Below are 20,418 nucleotides of genomic sequence, written 5' to 3' on the forward strand. Positions count from 1 at the left end.
GGGTCTCAATTTCGTCATCTAACGAATGCGGATTCTCATTAGTATCTCACAGGATTATTCTAAGGATTAAATTGGATCTTGTGAATTAGGGGTACTGGGCAAGGGACTCGGTACAGAGTAAGAGCCCACAATGCAGCACTGTTAATGTTATATAATCGGTTATCTGATTTCCCAGCCTACAGCAGACTGGAACCAGCAGATTAGGAAGGCCCAAGGGACTGCTTCGGGAAGGCCATTGACGGCAGGAAAAAGTGACAGGTCGCAGCCAGACTACAAGGGAGGCAAGAGAAAAACTATAAAAAGCAGGAACAAAAACACTCAAAAGACACAACAGTCTGGGGGATTTACTAAAAGACAAAGAGCCCTTCTCAGGTCAGTAGCTTCTGGGAGACTCCATACCTTGTACCCCAACAGCGACTTATGTTGACAGCATTGTGTGAATTACTTCTCTCTCCATCCCCTTTGCCCCTCAAAATAGCTGTGGGGGTGGGTCATAGTTTGCCTTTCAGTGGGGATGCTCTGACTGAATGCTTCCAGATCACGAAGTCCCCACAGTCAAGGCCAGCAAAGGAGTGAGCACAGTGGGCTCCTTCGGTGGTCTGAAAAGAACCCAAGTTCCACAAAAGAAATGTGATTTTTAGTGCAACAGAGAAAAGGACGCCCCTTTCACCACTGACCAGTCCTTCCACCTTCACCTCCCTTAAAGTCAGGGTTAGAGATGGAGCCCTGGAGAACAGGCTTCCAGATCCTGGCATATGGGAGAGAGAGAGAAGATGAGAAGGCCAGGCTGCAGACATGCCAGTCCCTTCTGATGCCATCTCTACTCTGGTGTCTAATTCACCACCTGGAGTGGGCACTATTTTTAACTGAAGCCTGAGCTGCTCACTTTGAAGCTGGAACTCAGGCTGAAGAAGACAGGATAGAGACTAAGTGCCCGGAAGTTATCTTTCAGGTGTGCCAGGCAAGGCTAGGTGGGACATGGACAGACCTTCCTGGGGATCTGGGTAGGATTTAGGTAGATAATGCTCTTAGAGATCCTTCTAAGGCCTGGGAGCATCCTGAGGTATGCCAAACTGAGGACCCAAAGGCTCATTCCAAGCCCAGCTGATGGGCCACCCCATTGGCTGGAGTTGGCTCAGAAATGGTGTGGGAGAAGGCCGGGCATGGTAGCTCATGCCTGTAATTCCAGGCCAAAGCAGGAGGCCAAAGCAGGAGGATCACTTAAGCCCTGGAGTTTGAGACCAGCCTGGGCAACATAGTGAGACCCCACCTCTATAGAAAATACCAAAATTATCCGGGCATGATGGTGCCTGTAGTCCCAGGTACTTAGGAGGCTAAGGCGGAAGGATTGCTTGAGCCCAGGAGGTCAAGGCTGCAGGCCGATAGCAGGGCACTGTACTGCAGCTTGAGGGACAGAGCAAGACAGTCTCAAAAAAAAAAAGGAAAACAGGAAGAAAAGGAGTAGGGATAAAACCACAAACTAACCATTTTCAGAGCGGTATATGGCATAGCGATCAAGAACACGGACTCTCGACCTGGCCTGCGGTCAAGTCTCAGTGCTGTGGCTTAATTGTGTTAAATTTGTATGCCTCAATTTCTCCATCCCTCATATTGGGGGAAATAGTGGTACCTACTCATAGAATTTCTCTGGGAATTAAATCCATAAATCCACTAATATCTCTGAGGCACTTAGAATATTGTCCTGGCACATGGTAAACACTAACACCTGGGAGTTATTATTTCATCCCTGTAGCTGAGTGGGGCTGAGGAATTGTAGACTGGACTGCCTCTACCTTAATAAAATGTGCTCAGCATTTCTGCATATGCAAGTAACCCTTTGCAGCAGCAGAGACTTTAGCCAAAATATATATATGTGTATATATATATATGTGTGTGTATATATATGTGTGTGTGTGTGTATACATATATATATATATATAAAATTAGTGGAGTTGGGGGAGGGGAACTGCAAATAATTTTCCTGCTGTTAAAATAAGAGGGACTGAACCATATTAATGCCAAGAGGGAAGTTCAGTTTATTTCAGGGGGAACGTGGTTTTCCTACCTCCTCCTGTGTTACTGATACAGTACTTACTGACCAGCCATCTTAAACTCTTGGGGTAGGGTCTCTCTCTCTCTCTCTCTTTCCTAATGGTGTGGAACAGAGCTTGAATAATAAATATTTAACAGGGACACTCCCTTTTCTCTGTTAAAATAATCTTTGTTTCAATACTTTAACAAGGAAGACTGTGTTTTCCCACCTTGGCTGTCACGTTTGGTTGAAGTCAGGTCTCAGGAGTAAGAGAAAATAAACACAGGGCCACTTGGGGAGGGCAACCCTGGCTGAAGCCGTCTCACTGGACGGCCCAGAGTCAGGGGTTTCAGCCGCCTGTTCAAGGGCACCCAGATCCACAGCAGCCAGCTGGGAGCTCCTGTGCAACTATGCCCAGTGATTCCAGGTGCCAGCTACTGAATGCGAGAGAGCAAGGAGGTGGAGGTAGATGAGGAACTGCCAGTTGCAGGACCACAGGGGAAACGGGAGGGGGTTGTCAACAAAGATGGGACACTGGTTAGGACCAGTCTTTTCTTACGAGATGTTTTCAGCTGAGGTGCTGGCTTCTGATGGTGGGAAACCAGGCATTCAGCTCTCTTGGAGAGGCTCATATCTAACAGAGTTGGAAAGCCTCCATTGAGGAAATCCAGCCCATTCTGCCTGGACTCTGGGGCTCCATCCGTGGTGACTTTTGTGTCAAGGGAAAATTCACACACTGTCACTCAGGCGGGCAGCAACTTAATTTCTCTTTAGCTGAACTGAACTTGCTTGCAAGCCTCTATGTAGACCAATGGCGGAAACAACTTAATCTTTTTTCCATTTCTGCTGTTGACCAAAAAAAAAAAAAAAGTTTTAAAATCTTTTTTCCATTTCTTCTAATGGTGGAAAAAAGCACAACCTTGCCATTTCAAGGTAGCTCAGTCTCTTCCAATAGAAAGCATAGACTATCCATTTATGACTTAGGCGATTCCGGATTTAAACAGTCAATTCAGAGTAGAAATTCCCTATCAGGGCTGTTGGTTTTTCTTGAAGGTTCTCTCCTCCCACTGATCCAGTCCTAAGATGTTGCCTGGATGTGTGGGGAGTTTACAGAACGTCATGGTGTCAGGTAGGGAAGCTCGCTTCCACAGCTGAGGTGACTCGTCACAGGAGGCCTTGGGCCTGGGTCAGGACCTGCTGACATCTGTGGCCCAGGCCTTCTTCTCTGGGTTGCTGAATCTCTGCATTTGGAACCCTGTGTCACTGCCCCCAGGCTGTCTCTGGCCTCAGTGACCCCTCAGCATTCCTGCTGGGAACTTGAGGGAATTTGTTCACAGTTCACAGGGAGCCACCAGCCTTCAGGCCCCATCTCTACTTAGTGACACCACATGGTTTCCACTGGGCTGCAGCCCCCGTGTTAGTCCAGAGAACTTTGATAGCTGCCTTCTCCCAGAATTTCTGTGGAAAGTGGAGTCTAAGACCCCCTTCCCCAGGGTGGCATCCAAGGAGCATTTCAATTTTCTTGCTCATCCTCTTCTTACTCCAGGCCCCTTCCCTACTTCCTTGCCTCCAGGAAGAGCTTGTATCTCTTCTCTGGATGGCAGGAAACAGCTCCTCCTTCTCCATGGCTTGTAATCAAAATGCTAGGCTCTGAGTTCTTCAAACTCTAGTTCCTTGGAACCCAGGAGTTTCTCTCTCTCTCTCCCTCTCTCTCTCTATCGCTCTCGCTCTTAAATCTTATAAAAGCCTACCTGGCTCTAGCATGAAAGCCTAAAAGCCTTGGCTTTCACAATGTGTCACAACTGAAATGGTTTTATTTGGGAACTTAAAAGCTAAACATTGACTGCTTTGTTCATGTCTGGGTTCTACCCTCCTCCTCAAGTAAAAGAGGCAAGCCCCAGCTCCTTGGGTTGAGGGCCCCAAGCAACAGAAATGACCCAGAATGAAAAAGGCATTGATACTTCAGAATATCATCTGGCTGCATTGTGTAATTCAGGGCAGCCAGTCTGAGCTCTGGTTGGGGTGGATTTACCAAGTGCCTACTTAGCAAGTGCCAATTGCTCTTAGTGTTTTAGGCAGCCCAGTGGTGGCTGGTGGGCCAGGTGCACTTGCACTGCGTGAGTCAGGGGGCTCTCGAACAGGGTCTTTCTACTCAGTGGTCTCTGGAGAGATGCCCTGTCTTGGGTTTAGGTGCTGATGGAGTGTGATAGGAGTGCTGGTCTCTTTCCAGCTCTCAGAATATCAAAGTGGGCAATGTGGCAGTGGTTCCTTGCCAAGAATGAATGACATGAGAAGTGAGTAATGCAGCTTTTCCATGATTTGTTCTGTGTGTGTGTGCAGCAAGAACAGGTTTACACATGGAGGTGGTGGCCTGGTTTACACATGGAGGTGGTACATACACTTGGACAAGTGTATGCCTGCCACTAAGCATTTTGGTCATTACAGGTGGCTTATAGAGTAAATAGGAGGGAAATATATAAAAGTATCTATCTATCAATCAATCAATCAATCATTAGCCCTGTAGTCAGTGTATCAGCCTATGAAATGTCTTGGCAACCCTTAGTAGTATCATGTAGGAGGTGACATGGAGCAAGGTAGGTGATGGCCTGGGGTCTGGAGCCCTCCTGTTTCTGGCTCAGCCAGTAGCCCTGGGGCCAGGCCATTGTGACTTCTCAGAGGCATTGATGGCTTCTATTTGAAAAGGGGAGGACTCATGGAGGACTGCCAGATTCCATTCTAGCATTAACATTCTGTGTTCAAGGAAATGTTTCCCAAGACTACCATGTGGTTTGGCATCTGACTGGTAAAAGCTAGTACCTGACTCTGTTAAAAACTAGTACCTGACTGTTAAAAACTAGTAGTGGGAGAAATGCTAAAAGAATAAGAATTATTTTTATAATCCACATTAAAACAGTATACATTAATAAAGTAGACTTTGACTCACGGCTCAGGTTGCCCTTTTCAGTGCTCAGCTCCTGCCTATCCACCCATATATGTACTCCATGACCCAAGGAAAATGAAAAGTTCTGTATTGTAAGCCCTCTATTCCCCTATGCTTTGTTTGAAATCGTTGAATGTTGTTCTGTTCAAATTCAAAATAGTGAACTAAACCCCGATATTTACAGCCTTCTACCCCCTACCTTTCATCATTATGACAAGAGGAATACACAGACTTAGGGAGGGGTGGGGTCTGTCATGGAAGGAGCCATCCAGAGGCGAGAAACATCATGTAGATCGTAGAGGTTATATTGCAGGTGGGTCCAGAGTTTCAAAGTCATCACCCGGGACAGGAGCTGCCTCCCTGAAGAGGAAGAAGAGCTCCCCTACCATTACCCGCTTCCCTTTTCTCGCCAGCTGAGTCTCTTTAACCTTTAACGCTTCCCTGGGGGAAGGAGGGGGGAGGATCATTTCACTGGTAGTTGTCAACCTCCCCTGGACATTGGAAGGACCTGAGAAACAAACAATACTGATGCCGGAGCTTCTGATTTCATTGGTTTGGGGTTCACCCTGGGCAGTGGGCTGTTTAGTGTGCCACCAAGTTGAGAACCACTGCCACAGGAAGGCAACAGGAAGCCACCTTGGTACAACCTGTGGAACTTCGCTGATGAAGGCTCCTTAGAGTGCCCTGTTCCTTAAAGAAACAGGCGCTACTCTGTGAATTTCAAGCTGTCTAAACAAACATATTATAATCCTTCTCACACCAGGAATCTCCACTGCCCCAATCCTTCTCTTCCTCCTCCCACAATGCTGTCACCTCTCTACCTCTCCCCAGGACAAAGGGGCATCTCATTTGGACAGCCATAGAAATACCCCATACCTTCGGTGGGGAAAGAACATAATTTCTGGCAGAACTTGCTTCAATTCTCACTTGAAGTCTAGAGGGAGGAAAATGTCTTATAACAGAAAAAGGAAATAAAAATGGAAATCATCAAATACGATGGCAAAAGTCATTTATTAAGAAAATAAACTCCTAAGATTAATCTTATTAATACTCAAAGAAAAAAAATATGAACCAGTCAAAACTGAAGTGAGATTTTTGTGAGAGAAACGTGTCACATTAATACTAAAATATACCTAGTTAAATGAATTCATGAGAATAGCAAGGAAATATTGAAATAGAAGAGTAATGACTATGAACTAGTTTTACTAGTTATTAACATTTTATTTATTTATTTATTTTTATTTTTGAAATGGAGTCTCACTCTGTCACCCAGGCTGGAGTGTAGTGGTGTGATCTTGGCTCACTGCAACCTCCACCTCCCAGGTTCAAGTGATCCTCCCGCCTCAGCCTCCTGAGTAGCTGGGATTACAGACATGTGCGACCACACCTGACTAACTTTTGTATTTTTAGAGATGGGGTTTCACCATGTTGGCCAGGCTGGTCTCAAACTCCTGGCCTCAAGTGAACTGCCCACCTTGGCCTCCCAAAGTGCTGGGATTACAGGTATTGAGCTACCACACCTGGCCTATTAACATTTATTATAAAGCTACAGTATTTAAAACGATATGGTACTGTTACCAAAATGAGTCAGTGGGACAAAATAGAAAATCCAAAAATAGATCTAAGTCCCATGATAATTAAATATGTGATAAAGATAAAGGCAATACTTGAAATCACTGGAGAAAATATAGATTATTTAATTATGTTGGTATAACTGCATAAGCATTATTAAATATAATAGATATTTACCTCTTTTTGCCAAAATCCAAACGGATTATAAAAGTAAAAGTTCTGACATGAAAAATAAATAAATAAAAATACTAGAATAAAATTTAGTTGAGTATTTATATAGAACTGTGGAGAATAAACCATGAATAGAAAGTGTGATCAGTTTGACTGTTTATACTCTTAAATTTGTGCATTCATGCCACAACAAAACAGAAACCCTTCTCTGCCCTACTGCCAGCACAAACTTCAAAAACAAAATGAGAAAAAAAAAAAAAAAAAAGAAGAGATGATAAGTTGGGAATAATGTTTGTACCAGAAATGACAGATAAAGGGTAAATATGTGTAGTATAAAGGGACTTCTAAACATTTTAAGAAAAATAGTGATATCAGGTCGGTGCAAAAGTAATTATGGGTTTTGCCATGGAAAGTAATGGCAAAAACTGTGATTGCTTTTGCACCAACCCTAATAGAAAAATAAATTGACACTAAATGTCAGATATTTTAGAACAAATTCATGTTCTATGACCATGAAATCCTTTTCTTGGAATTTATCCTCAGGAACTAGTTGTGCACATTTGTGGGTATTTATGTGTAAGCTTTTTTTTTTTTTTTTCCCCAAAGAATTGTCTATAAAAGCCAAGGGGGAATAAAAGAGACAAGAGAAAGAAATGAAGCAAAAGGAAGAGAAGTCGAGAAAAACAGGGAGGGAGAAGGAAGGAAAGAAGGAAGGAAGGAAGGAAGGAAGGAAGGAAGGAAGGAAGGAAAAGAAGAGATGAAAAGAAGAGAAGGAAGGAAAAGAAGGAAGAACCATAAATGTCCAACAACAGGAGACTAGTTGAAGAAATGTTACATTGTTAGAGTTGACAGCTAGTCAGTAACTAAAAGTAAAATTGGAATATATTCACTCTAGTGGGTACAAGAAGAATCTTTTATGAAAACAACTATATGTAAATATATGCACAAATGTAATCATGAAGACATCTGGAATCTGAAAGCTAGCCCAGTTATCTCTGGGGTAATGGGTTACAGCTTTGATTTTTCTTTCTCCATTTTGCATACATGTATTTTTTCTTTACAATTAGCATGCTTTTGTTTTGAAAAAAATTGTTTTTGATGTTATTCTGGGAATAGACGTCAGTAAATATTCTTGTCTGTAAATATTCTTGCCTTTCTTGTCCTGGTTTCTCTCCTCCCAGCCCTCATCCTGCCCATGCACTAGGAAGATCTTGCTGACCACCAAGGTCTTCCCTGCTACCCTCTCCCCAGAGCTCCTGAACCATGAGTGATATACACTTCATATTTGTTCTCTAAAAGTATTTTGGCCATGCACAGTGGATCACGCCTGTAATCCCAATACTTTGGGAGGTCGAGGTGAGCAGATCACTTAAGGCCAGGAGTTCGAGACCAGCCTGTCCAATATGGTGAAACCCCACCTGTACTAAAAATATAAAAATTAGCCAGGCGTGGTGGAGCACACCTGTAGTCCCAGCTGCTTGGGAGGCTAAGGCACAAGAATTGCTTGAACCTGGGAGCCAGAGGTTACAGTAAGCCAGGATCACACCATTGCACTCCAACCTGGGCGACAGAGCAACACTCTGTCTCAAAAACAGATTAATAAAAGTTTCTCATGTATTTTCCAATCCCCACAAAGAAACTGTAAGCTCCCAGAGAGAAGGAGGTGGGCCTTGTGATTCCTCTGTCCCTCCCTTAGGACTTCAGTTGGAGCTGAGTGACTGCTTTTGGGAGATGGGCTGGGCATGACTTCTCTGCCTGGGAGTATTGAAAAGACAGACACTGGGCTTATGGGGTCAGCGCAGGCAACTGGGAGAGCTGAGGCAGCCAGAGACCACAAACAGCACCCGTGAGCTGGGTGGAGCTGGCCTTTTTGTGGGAAGGAAGCAGGGCCTGCTGTTAAGGGTCTGTCTAAGTTTTTCCACATTTCCAATTTCCCATGGATAATCTATCATGTTAACTTGTACTTTTTGTCTCCATATCATGCGGACAGGTTCTAACATTCCCATGGACCAGCCCTGCTGTCGTGGTCTCTATGACTTTGAGCCAGAAAACCAAGGAGAATTAGGATTTAAAGAAGGGGACATCATTACATTAACCAATCAAATAGATGAAAACTGGTATGAAGGAATGATACACGGGGAATCCGGATTCTTCCCCATTAATTATGTTGAAGTGATCGTGCCTTTACCTCAGTAAATGTGTAACGCACTCTGGACATACTTTCATAACTGAAATGAATTCACACCAATGTGCTCTCAGTGTGGTGTTCTGTGACATCCTTTGCTATTTGACCAACTTAATGACTTTTGTATGTGTGTTCTCTTTATAATGTATTTTGTATCACTTTAGTTTGTATAAATGATTTTCTTGTCTTTGCTACATGAAAATATTGTTTTCTTTTTTGCTTCTTGTGCTAAAAGTCATTGGTTAAACGTATACGCTTCCTGTTACTAAAAATAAGTCTCACCCATTGCAGTTATGTCAATGAATGGCCTGTATTCCTCAGCTGCAATGAAATGGTAACATTTGAAACTAAGAAATGCTAAATATTTTGTTTCTCGACATTCCTGATGACATCTGGTCTTTTTTCTTCATTGTATTTTAAGCTTACCTGTGAATAGCCCAATAAACATGACACACTGTGTTGGCAAAAGGCCTTGGTTATTTTTAAGTTGAATTGTTGATTTTTAAGTCTTCCAGCTGCAAACTGACACCCCATGGCCAACCAAAGTGTCACAGCGCGGATGCTTAGATGATGCCTCCTGATGGGAGCCTTCACTTTCCACCTGATTCAAACATGACACTCATCCTCCTTCCAGTTGGGGGATGGAAAGCCCTTCTGCCTACCTTCAAGTTTATTTATGGAAGACCCCAAATCAAGCTTCTGCTGCTGCCACATTTTGGATAGGTTTTTTGAGCAAGTTGTGTTATGGATGCTCAGGAAGTAGTATGGTCAAGAGTTGGTTGAGTCCCCAATAACATCCTCTTAGGCTCAGTGAACCAGTGCCTGGCCTTGCCTACAGTACCCACTTGTCACATGCTTTGGCCCACTGGAGTCTACAGTCCTATTATGGGAAGGGGCAGGTATTATTTCCCATTTGAAAAGAAGGAGGCTCATTGACTGACTTACCTAGGATCAAACGACCACATACAGGCACACCTCAGAGATATTGCAGGTTCTGTTCCAGGCTACTTACTGCAATAAAGCAAATATTGCAGTAAAACAAGTCACACAAATTTTGGGGGTTTCCCAGTGTATAGAAAAGTTGTGTTTACACATAGACACAGGAGGCGAACAACACATACTGGGGCCTGTTGCTGGGGGAGGGGAGGAGGGAGAGCATCAGGAAAAATAGCTAATGTGTGTCGTGCTTAATACCTAGGTGATGGGTTGATAGGTGCAGCAAATCATAGTGGCACACATTACCTATGTAACAAACTTGCACATCCTGCACATGTACCCTGGAACTTAAAAAGAAGAAGAGTTGTGTTTACACTATGCTGTAGTCTATTAAATGTGTAGAAGCATATGTCTTAAAAAACCAAAACACACACCTTAATTTAAAAATACTTTACTACTAAAAAATGCTAATGATTATCTGACCCCTCAGCAAGTGGTAATATTTGTGCTGCTGGAAGGTCTTGATATTGATGGCCACTGACTGATCAGGGTGGGGTTGCTGAAGGTTGGAGTGTCTGGCAATTTCTTAAAATAAGACAACACTGAAGTTTGCTGTATGGGTTGACTCTTCCTTTCACAAAGGATTTCTCTGTCACATGCAATGTTGACAGCATTTTACATACAACTTCTTACAAAATTTGAGTCAGTCCTCTCATCCTACCACTGCTTTATCGATTAAGTGTACATAATATTCTAAATCCTTTGTTGCCATTACAATAATGTTCACAGCATCTTCACCAAGAGTAGATTCTATCTCAAGAAATCACTTTCTCTGTTCATCTGTAAGAAGCAATTCCTCATCTGTTCAAGCTTTTTTATGAGGTTGCAGGAATTCAGTCACATCTTCAGTCTCCACTTCTAGTTCACCTGTTATTTCCACCACATCTGCAATTACTTTCTCCACCGAAGTCTTAAACCCTTCAAAGTCATCCAAGAGGGTTGAAATCCACTTCTTCTAAACTCCTGTTAATGTTGTTATTTTGACTTCGTCCCATGAATCACAAATGTTCTTAAAGGTATCTAGAATACTGAGTCCTTTCCAGAAGATTTTCACTTTACTTTGCCCAGATCCATCAACAGAATCACTATCTATGGTAGCTGTAGCCTTACAAGATGTATTTCTTGAGTAATAGACTTGAAAATAGAAATTACTTCTTAATCTGTGGGCTGAAGAATGGATGTTATTTTAGTAGGTGTGAAAACAACATTCATCTCTTTGCATATCTCTATCAGAGCTCCTGGATGACGAGGTGCATTGTTAGCAGAAATATTGTGAAAGGAATCTTTTTCTCTGAACAGGAGATCTCAACAGTAGGCTTAAAATATTTAGAAAGCCATGCTATACACAGATATACTGTCATCCAGACTTTGTTCCATTTATAGAGCACAAGCAGAGCAGATTTAGCATCATTCTTAAGGACCCTAAAATTTTTGGAATGGTCAGTGCGCATTGGCTTCAACTTAAGCTGTATTAATGCCTAACAGGTAAGTTAATCCATCCTTAGAAGCTTTGAAGCCAGAGATTGACTTCTCTAACTAGGAAAGTCCCAGATGACATCTTCCAATGTAAGGCTGTAGCCTACATTGAAAACCTGTTGTTTATTGTATCCAACTTCATCAATAATCTTAGCTAGATCTTCTAGGTAACTTACTTCTCCATCAGCACCTGCTGCTTCACCTTGCACGTTTATGTTATGGGAGTGGCTTCTTAAACTTCATGAACCCACCCCTGCTAGCCTCAGACTTTTCTTACGCAGCTTTCTCACCGCTCTCAACTCTGGGTTAGGCTTTGGCTTCAGGTAATGCAGCTGGTTGTTCATCAGACCACTCAAACTTTCTTCATATCAGCAAGAAATCTGCTTCGCTTTCTTATCATTCGTGTATTCACTGGAGCAGCACTTTTAATTTCCTTCAAGGACTTTTCCTTTGCATTCACGACTTAGCTAACTGATGCAAGAGGGCTTTCAACCGACCCTGGCTTTCAAAAAGCCTTCCTCACTAAGCTTAATCATTTCTAGCTTCTGATTTAAAGTGAGAGACCTGTGACTCTTCTTTCACTTGAACATTTAGAGGCCATTGTAGGGTTACTAATTGGCCTAATTTCAATATTGTTGTATCTCAGGAAATGGGGAAGCCTGAGCGGGGGATGGCCAGGCAGTGGAGCAGTCAAAACACACACAACATTGATCAGTCAAGTTCACCATCTTATATAAGCATGGTTAGTGGCGCCCCAAAACAGAATAGTAACATCAAAGATCACTGATCACAGATTACCATAACCTATATGGTAATGAAAAAGTTTAATACATTGTAAGAATTACCAAAGTGTGACAGACAGAAAGCACGTGCCGTTGGAAAAATAACGCAGATAAAAATAGGGTTACCACAAACCTTCAAAGATTTTACAAACCTTTCTAAAAATCACAGTATCTGTGAAGTGCTATGAAAAGAGGCATCCCTGTTGTGGCAGAGGCAGAGTTTGAAATCAGATTGTCTGCTGTACCTCACTGCACACTTAAGTGTTCACCCACGTCACTTGGAAATGCACTGCTGTTCATTGACTTTGTAACAAATGCCCAGAAGCCAGACTGATCACCTAAATCAGGTAACTTAAGCCAGGTTTCTCGGTCTTCTGATTCCATGGTACATCAGTAAATTCACGACAATATACTTTCCCTCCAGCCAGCTATACACACACACACACACACACACACACACACACACACACACACACACACCCCACTTCTCCAGAACAGTTGTACATTCAGTGTCTTAACCAAATAATGATGATAATAATAATACCTAACTCTTGTAGGCTTATTATGTGCTAGGTGCTCTTCCAAACATTTTGCCTGAATAAACCCATTTAATTCTCATTAACAATCCTCTGAGGCAGATCTTATGCCGGTTTTTCAGATAAGGGAACGGCAATGCCATAACACTGAGTAACGTCCACAGTCATACAGTTAATCAAGTGGCAGAGCTAGGATTCTAACCCAGTCTCCCTCTCATGCCCATGGTCTTTGCCTTTCTGCTATACTACATCCCACTATGTGTTTGTTCATGTATATTCACAAAGCAGCCTTTTTCCACCCTCCATCAGCATTCATTCTCTAGATGTCACATTAGAAATTTACCAAGGGGCATGAGAAATGCGGGACTATTCTCAATGCTCATGATATGCTGAGCTGTCTTGTTTGGTTAATAAATAGTAAGTGAAGTTTATTGGGAGCTATAGATTAAACTAATGATAAAAACAACAAAAAGTTTCAGCAATTTACATCGGATTACTGACATGGAATTGAAATGAGACTTGTGTCTGTTGACAGATACCTGCCAAGGAGGAGATACAAGGATCATGACCTGGCAGTGACTGTAAATGAAAGTGTTTGTATGTACAGTGCTTCTTCCCTGGCTTCTGGCCTCAGCTGTAGGGCAGGATGTTGTCTCTACAGAGTCTGCACCCAGTTAGTGTCTCACACATGCTCAGGGAAAAATTGGGCCAGTTGCAACATGGCAGTAGCCACTGTCTTCCCTTCACCCGGCTCTACTACTCCTAATTCCATTATACCCTTGCACATCACTTCTTCTGGCATTGCCTCTGCTACTGGCCTCCTCTCCCTTCTGTTGGGCATGGACTGGTGCCCACAGGCATTGCACCTGAGGCAGTGGAGACTTTGACACACCAAAGCAACACCATATTCTGTTGGAAAGTGCAGAACGCCCCTCCTGCTGCCTGCATTGCTTCCTGGAGATGGGATCCCAAAGCAAGTTTGCTTATCCTCTGCTATTTCCCCCAGACTAATAACCAATAATTCTATTGGTTCTGCCTTAAAAACATCCTTAATATAGGTTTCAAGTATGAGTCCAGATAGAAGCTAGACCAGAAAATGAATACGGTTGGTAGATATCACCATACCTTAATAAGATTGTGCTACTGTTTCTCTCATAAGATTGTGCTACTGTTTCAATTATGTATTGGCACATAATGCTGTGTAAAAAGCCACCCCCAAATCAGTGACTTAACATAATACATATTTACTGAGCTCACAAGTCTGCAGTTGGTGATGTAGTCTGGGTAGCTCTTCAGGCCTCATTCACAGGACTGGGGGATAGCTGGCGTTGGTTGGAGCTGCACAGGTCTGGAGGTTGGCTGGGGTGAATCAGTTCTGCTCCACATTCTCCCTCCAGCAGGCTAGGCTGGGCATGGTCTCAAAGCGAAGGCAGAGCTAACAAAAGCACAGGTGGAAAGGTCAAAAAGTTTACTCAAGTCCCTGTTTACATCCAGCCTGCTACCATCTCACAGGCTGGGCCCAGCATCGGAGTGGGAGGGTTTTTCAGCATTGCATGGTAAAGGGTAAAGAAGTAGGGACATGAATGTATCACAGTTCTAATATGAATAACCATTAGCTATTCTCCCATAAAGCTTGTCTGTCTGGCTTCCCCTTCCTTGAGGATATATTTTCTTCTGAGGTTCCTGTCCCTCAAACAAATAGGCTTTTTTTTTTTTTTTTTTTGAGATGGAGTTTCGATCTTGTCACCCAGGCTGGAGTGCAATGGCACAGTCTTGGCTCACTGCAACCTCTGCCTCCTGGGTTCAAACGATTCTTCTGCCTCAGCCTCCCGAGTAACTGGGATTACAGGTGCCCACCACCACACCTGGCTAATTTTTTGTATTTTTAGTGGAGATGCAGTTTCACCATGTTGGCCAGGCTGGTCTCCTGACCTCAGGTGATCCGCCCACCTTGGCCTCCCAAAGTGCTGGGATTACAGGCCAAATAGGCTCTTGACGGGCACATTTTCCAACTCTACATATGTTGCCAGATGTGTTTGACCATCAGTATGGGCACTGCTTAGCTTCAAATTGGTATGCAATCCCTCACCTTTGCACCCCCTTCTCCAATTCTCCTTTCTCGTTTTACTATAGAGACAAATAGATTGGGTCCCAGTAGAGTCACGCAGTGTCTGTCTTTATGAGACCATGCCTGGCCCCAGTGTATAACTGGATTTTGTTCAAATCCCCCCCTACGGCACTGAGCAGGGCTAGCTACAGATCTGACCGATGAGCAACACCAGGGTTCAGCTCAAGGGGCTGATTGGGGAGAGTGTGATCCTACTTGACGAAGGTGAAAGCACGAAGAGCAGGAAGCGGGGATAAAAACCTATTTATATGAGAAACAACAAGAGATGAGCTAACGGGGACAAATATTAAATCAAGGTGAGTTGCAGAGGGCAGAAGCAGGACCATTAAAGAGATGTCAGAGCATAGAGGCAGGGGACTGATTGAGGACAAGTACGGTGAAGTGGGTCTAGTAGAAAGAAGCACTAGTGTTTTAAGATGCTGAATTACTGGGCCTTTGACCTAAAGATTCCTCTCTGCTTCAGAGGTAAGCCAAGGGCAGGGGTCTAGGAATAAAATATCTGGGATGTTAAGGCTCCTTGGGAGGCCAGGACTTTGAAACCAGGCTGGGCAATATTGTGAGATCCCATCCCTACAAAAAAGTTAAAAATTAACCAGCCATGGTGGTGTGCAAGCAACAGTTGTTCCAACTTCTGGGATTGCTGTGGGACCAAGGAACCCTGGGATCCTTTGGACTTGCAGTGATTCAGGCCTGAAGTGCTCCTTTTAGGAGCTGCTTTTCATCTCCCACTCCACCTGAAGGAAGTATTTGTTATGTTCGCTTCCATAAGAAGAGAGCACCAGGCCAGGTGCGGTGGCTTATGCCTGTAATCCCAGCACTTTGGGAGGGCAAGGCGGGTGGATCACGAGGTCAGGAGTTCAAGATGGTGAAACCCCGTCTCTACTAAAAATACAAAAATTAGCTGGGCATGGTGGCACACGCCTGTAATCCCAGCTACTTGGGAGGCTGAGGCAGAGAATTGCTTGAACCCGGGAGGTGGAGGTTGCAGTGAGCTGAGATCATGCTACTGCACTCCAGCCTGGGCAACAGAGCGAGACTCTGTCTAAAAAGAAAAAAATAAGAAGACGACAGCACATTCCCAGAGCAGCTGTGTCATTTACTTTATACATATTTTCTTGTTTAATATACCTACTAACACTGTAAGTCAGGTTATAATGTTTCTATTTGCAGGTGAAGAAATTGAGGCTTAGAGATGTTAAGCAACTTGACGAATATCAGAACTGTGCTCTAAAGGCCATGCTATTTCTGTACTACTTTATCATTCTGTCATATTTACCTTTTTGTAGTGTCTGCCCTGCATGTAACTTCTACTTTGCCCACTGTAGACGGAACCTATCAGTCACATTGTACATTGTGGCCCTACCCCACTGGCCACAGCTAATTGGACCAAGGACATGCAGCCAAACCAGAGAAGGCCAATCAAATTCTTCCTGGGAATTTAGAATTTTCCATTTGCTGTTGTGGTTATATAATCATTCCAAGTTTGATTCCAGCATTTTTTCCCTCTGTTCTCTTTTACCTAACTACCTAAATTTCAATTTTATATTTTATTTTTATAGCTTATCTACTGTTATCTTTTATTTTAAGTCATTTTATTGGAATTTTATCCATTTTTCCCCCTCTTTAGGTATATATAATGACTAATTTTAGCCTTTATTTCCATCACTTAAATTTTATTTTTCTTAAATTTTAAAATTATTTCTGTTGGAATTAATTTTTTGTTTTGTTTTGTTTTTCTGTGTTTTTGTTGTTGTTGTTGTTGTTTTGAGATAGAGTCTCACTCTGTCACCCAGACTGGAGTGCAGTAGCACGATCTTGGCTCACTGCAACCTCTGCCTCCTGGATTCAAACGATTCTCCTATCTCAGCCTCCCGAGTAGCTGGGATTACAGGCGCCCACCACCCCGCCCGGCTAATTTTTATATTTTTAGTAGAGACGGAGTTTCGCCATGTTGGCCAGGCTGGTCTTGAACTCCTGACCTCAGGTGATCTGCCCACGTCAGCCTCCCCAAGCGCCGGGATTACAGGCATGAGCCACCGCACCCAACCAATATTTTGTTTTTTAAACACTGTGTGACTTTCACTTTTTTTCTTACCATTAAGAGGTTCCAGATTTTTCTCCTAAAGAGCTCCATTACCGCAAGACTCCTGCTTCTCCCCATCTCCCACTAACTCTATCCTGGAGCAGAAGAAGTAACAATCTGATTCATTGGTTTAGAGAGAGCATCATGTGCCAACCAGTAACAATCCGATTCATTGGTTTAGAGAGAGCATCATGTGCCAACCAGTCACTTCCTCTCCTCTTCTTCTCTAACTTGCAGAGCTCATGTTCTGAATCACTCCTGACCACGCCATGACTTTAGTGATAAAGATTCTGCTCTGTGGGTGAAGCCGGGGTGGTCTGAAGCCTTTGATGACTGGGTGGGTAAGTCTGCCTGTTTCTGAGGTTCAGAATATGGAAGCCCCTTTGCCAAGAGATCTGAGTCACATTTTCCATTATTGGCTTCTCCAGGAATGAGATGATATTTTGGTTTCCAGATTTCTTATCTTTTGTCTTACTTCTCAGTTGATTCTTAATTTGGGGCCTTGTTAAATGCTAACAACTGGCATGTTTGTGCAGGAACTTTGGGAACGAAGTAGGAGGGAATTCAGGGATTAGAGTAGCACTTGGTAGAGCCTCACAGTGGGACTTGGGCATGTGTCTTTGGACATTAGCATGTGGCATTTTTCTCTTTGTTCTTGACAGCTTTCTGTAATTTCCATTAAGGCCCACTTTGGAATAGCTTCTGTGTTCAGCTGTCAAACGTGATACAAGTTGAGCAGTTTTTACTCCCTCTATTGTGTTTTGTCAGTTAGGCCCATCAACAATTAGGGTATTTTTCTCTTCTGGATGATAAACACTGATTTTCATCCAGGTCTAAGACAGGTTGATCCAGAAATATCATGACCTTTCTGTATTAACATTCCCTCTGTGGCTTTAATTCTCCCAGATGCTAAATTATACTTATCAGTCCTGAAGATGTAGATTATAGCTTTACCTATAGAAATGTGGTGGACTTTATTATCAGATAAAAAGAGAAGGGATGTTCTACTTAACTATAAAAAGGCAGTATTTCATATGTCCTAGTGTTGGAAATTAGGGTGACCCAGAAACTATACAAGGATCTAAAGTAGAGACAGAGGCCTTGCAGAATAGTTTAAATGGGTTAGATGGGTGGTTCTCAGATCTTCCTGTTCATTAGAATCTAGACAACTTTTTTTAAAATAGTATGTCTGGTCCTAACCCCTACATTTTGATTTAATTTACTGGGGAGAGGCTAGGGCCTTGGGCCTTGGTATGTTTTTAAAGCCCCTCAAATTATCCTAAGGTACATCCATGATTGAGAAAAAGTCTTTAGATAAACAGAGGATGGTGCCTTAGGCAATACTGGGCAATACAATAGGGAAGTACTGACTTTGAGAGTCTTGTTCCAATAAAGCCACCCCTCTTTTTCATCTGAGTTCTAAACAAACTGAGGCATAAAACAAGGATTAGAACAAATGCCAGTCAGTATATGATCTGAGCTGTAAAATGTTAAGTTACAGTATGCTACTTAGGATGACAGCCTATAGACTCTACTAAATGAACCCCAAAGTAATCAGATATACCTACCTATTCCAAAAAGAACTGAACTGCCACAGCCTCTTCCTACAGGGACAGAGCCTGTAACACTGAACTTACCACAGGGCTCAGGGCACTCAAACACACATTTTCTGCAGGCTGCCCTGCTTTCTAAGTGGGGGAAGGGGCTATGATACACATGCCCAGTTTCTAAGCCAACTCACAAGTCAAGTAATTCCACCCACCTATCCAACTAGCTAGAAATGTTAAGAGAAAAACCCTCCTTATAGAAACTAGAAGAATGGGAAAGAGGTATGTCTCTAATTCTGGAGAATGAAGATGAGGAACATATAATACTTCAGAGAAGACTCAAGTTTTCAGAGGCCAAAATACACCTATATGAAAGGGAAAAAGGAATATATATATATATACACACACACACAGGAAAAAAGGAATATATGTATATGGAAAAAAAGGAAAACATATATATGAATATATATAGGAAAATATATATAAGAATATATATAGGACTATATATAGGAATATATATAGGACTATATATATAGGACTATATATATAGGAATATATATACACATATGAGACATATTCTTTATAACTGCTTTTCTGCTTTTTAAGTTTACATCAGTGGGATAAAGCAAGAAAAAGCAATCCATGGAGTAATGATTGTAAAGCAAGAAATAGGCTGAGTGTGGTGGCTCACGCCTGTAATCCCAGCACTTTGGGAGGCCAAGGTAGGTGGATCACATGAGGTCAGGAGTCCGAGACCAGCCTGGCCAACATGGTGAAACCCTATTTCTACTAAAAATACAAAAATTAGCTATGTGTGGTGGCAGATGCCTGTAATCCCAGCTACTTAGGAGGCTGAGGCAGAAGAATTGCTTGAACCCAGGAGGTGGATATTACAGTAAGCCAAGATCGCGCCATTCACTGTCCTCTATCCTGGTTGACAGAGCAAGACTCAGTCTCGAAAAAAAAAAAAAAAGCAAAAAATGAAACTGTGTTTATGTGCAGAAAACAAGAGAGAGAATATGTAGAAAATCCCAAGAACCTGTAAAAAAAAAAAAAACAACCAAAAAACTAATGGAACTTATAAGCAAATTTACTAAGGTCATGGGATAGAAAGTCAATATACAAAAATCAATTATGTTTCTATGTACCAGGAACAATTATTAAACACAGCATTTAATATTAAAACTATAAAAAGCAGTGCCATTTACAATGACTTCAGAAAGTACAAAATACTTATGAAGTATTTCAACAAAAGATATGCAAGACTTTTATACTGAAAACTAGAAAACATTGCATGTAAAAAATAAAGACCTAAATAAATGGAGATATACTCAATATTGTTATACTATCCGTTCTTGCTAAATTGATATATACATTCAATGTAATTCAAATAAAAATCTCAACATGGTTTTTTCTCAAAATTGACCAGCTTATTCTAAAATTATACAGAAATGCAAAAGTCCTAGAATAGCCAAAACAAAGAGAAGAACAAAGTGAGACAACTTATACTGTCTGATGTGTAAAACACAGTTATCAAATCAGTGTGGAATTAGCATTATGTTACATCGTTCAGTGGAACCAAAGAGTCTAGAAATAGACTTACATGTAAAAGCATGGTCAATTTATTTCCAACAAAGGTACTGAGGTAATTCAGTGGGGAAATAAACGTTGTTTTCTGCAAACTAAAAATAAACCTTGACCTTTACTTCACACCATACATAAAAATTAATTCAAAATATATCATAGCCTGGGTGCCATGGCTAATGCCTATAAACCCAAAACTTTGGGAGTCCAAGGCAGGAGGATCACTTCAGGCCAGGAGTTCAAGACCAGGCTGGCCAATACAGTGAGATCCCATCCCTACAAAAAAGTTAAAAATTACCCAGGTGTGGTGTCATGCACCTGTAGTACTAGCTACTTAAAAGGCTTAGGTGGAAGGATCACTTGAGCCCAATAGTTTGAGACTGCA

The 20,418-nt window shown here is 42.3% G+C and overlaps 2 protein-coding genes across 11 annotated transcripts in view; both read left to right on the forward strand.

Moving 5' to 3' along the window:
• The window catches only part of LOC105497466 (SH3 domain containing GRB2 like 3, endophilin A3), a 166,696-nt gene extending 157,327 nt beyond the window's left edge, over positions 1-9,369 (forward strand). For 5 of the 6 annotated variants that reach the window (XM_011768566.3, XM_011768568.3, XM_011768572.3 and 2 more), the window contains one exon: positions 8,707-9,369. In XM_011768566.3, the coding sequence (XP_011766868.1) occupies positions 8,707-8,912 (206 nt within the window). In that variant the 3' untranslated portion in view covers positions 8,913-9,369. Of the gene's footprint in view, positions 1-175; positions 373-8,706 lie in introns of all 6 variants that reach the window. The other variant, XR_011626240.1, reaches the window with a different exon arrangement.
• Positions 9,370-17,195: 7,826 nt separating this feature from the next.
• The window catches only part of LOC105497462 (ADAMTS like 3), a 434,450-nt gene continuing 431,227 nt past the window's right edge, over positions 17,196-20,418 (forward strand). For 4 of the 5 annotated variants that reach the window (XM_024797843.2, XM_071100796.1, XM_071100797.1 and 1 more), the window contains exon 1: positions 17,199-17,243. In XM_024797843.2, the coding sequence (XP_024653611.2) occupies positions 17,232-17,243 (12 nt within the window). In that variant the 5' untranslated portion in view covers positions 17,199-17,231. Of the gene's footprint in view, positions 17,244-20,418 lie in introns of all 5 variants that reach the window. The other variant, XM_024797846.2, reaches the window with a different exon arrangement.

Source organism: Macaca nemestrina, chromosome 7 (assembly GCF_043159975.1).
Source record: "Macaca nemestrina isolate mMacNem1 chromosome 7, mMacNem.hap1, whole genome shotgun sequence".
In the NCBI taxonomy this organism is placed as follows: Eukaryota; Metazoa; Chordata; class Mammalia; order Primates; family Cercopithecidae; genus Macaca; species Macaca nemestrina.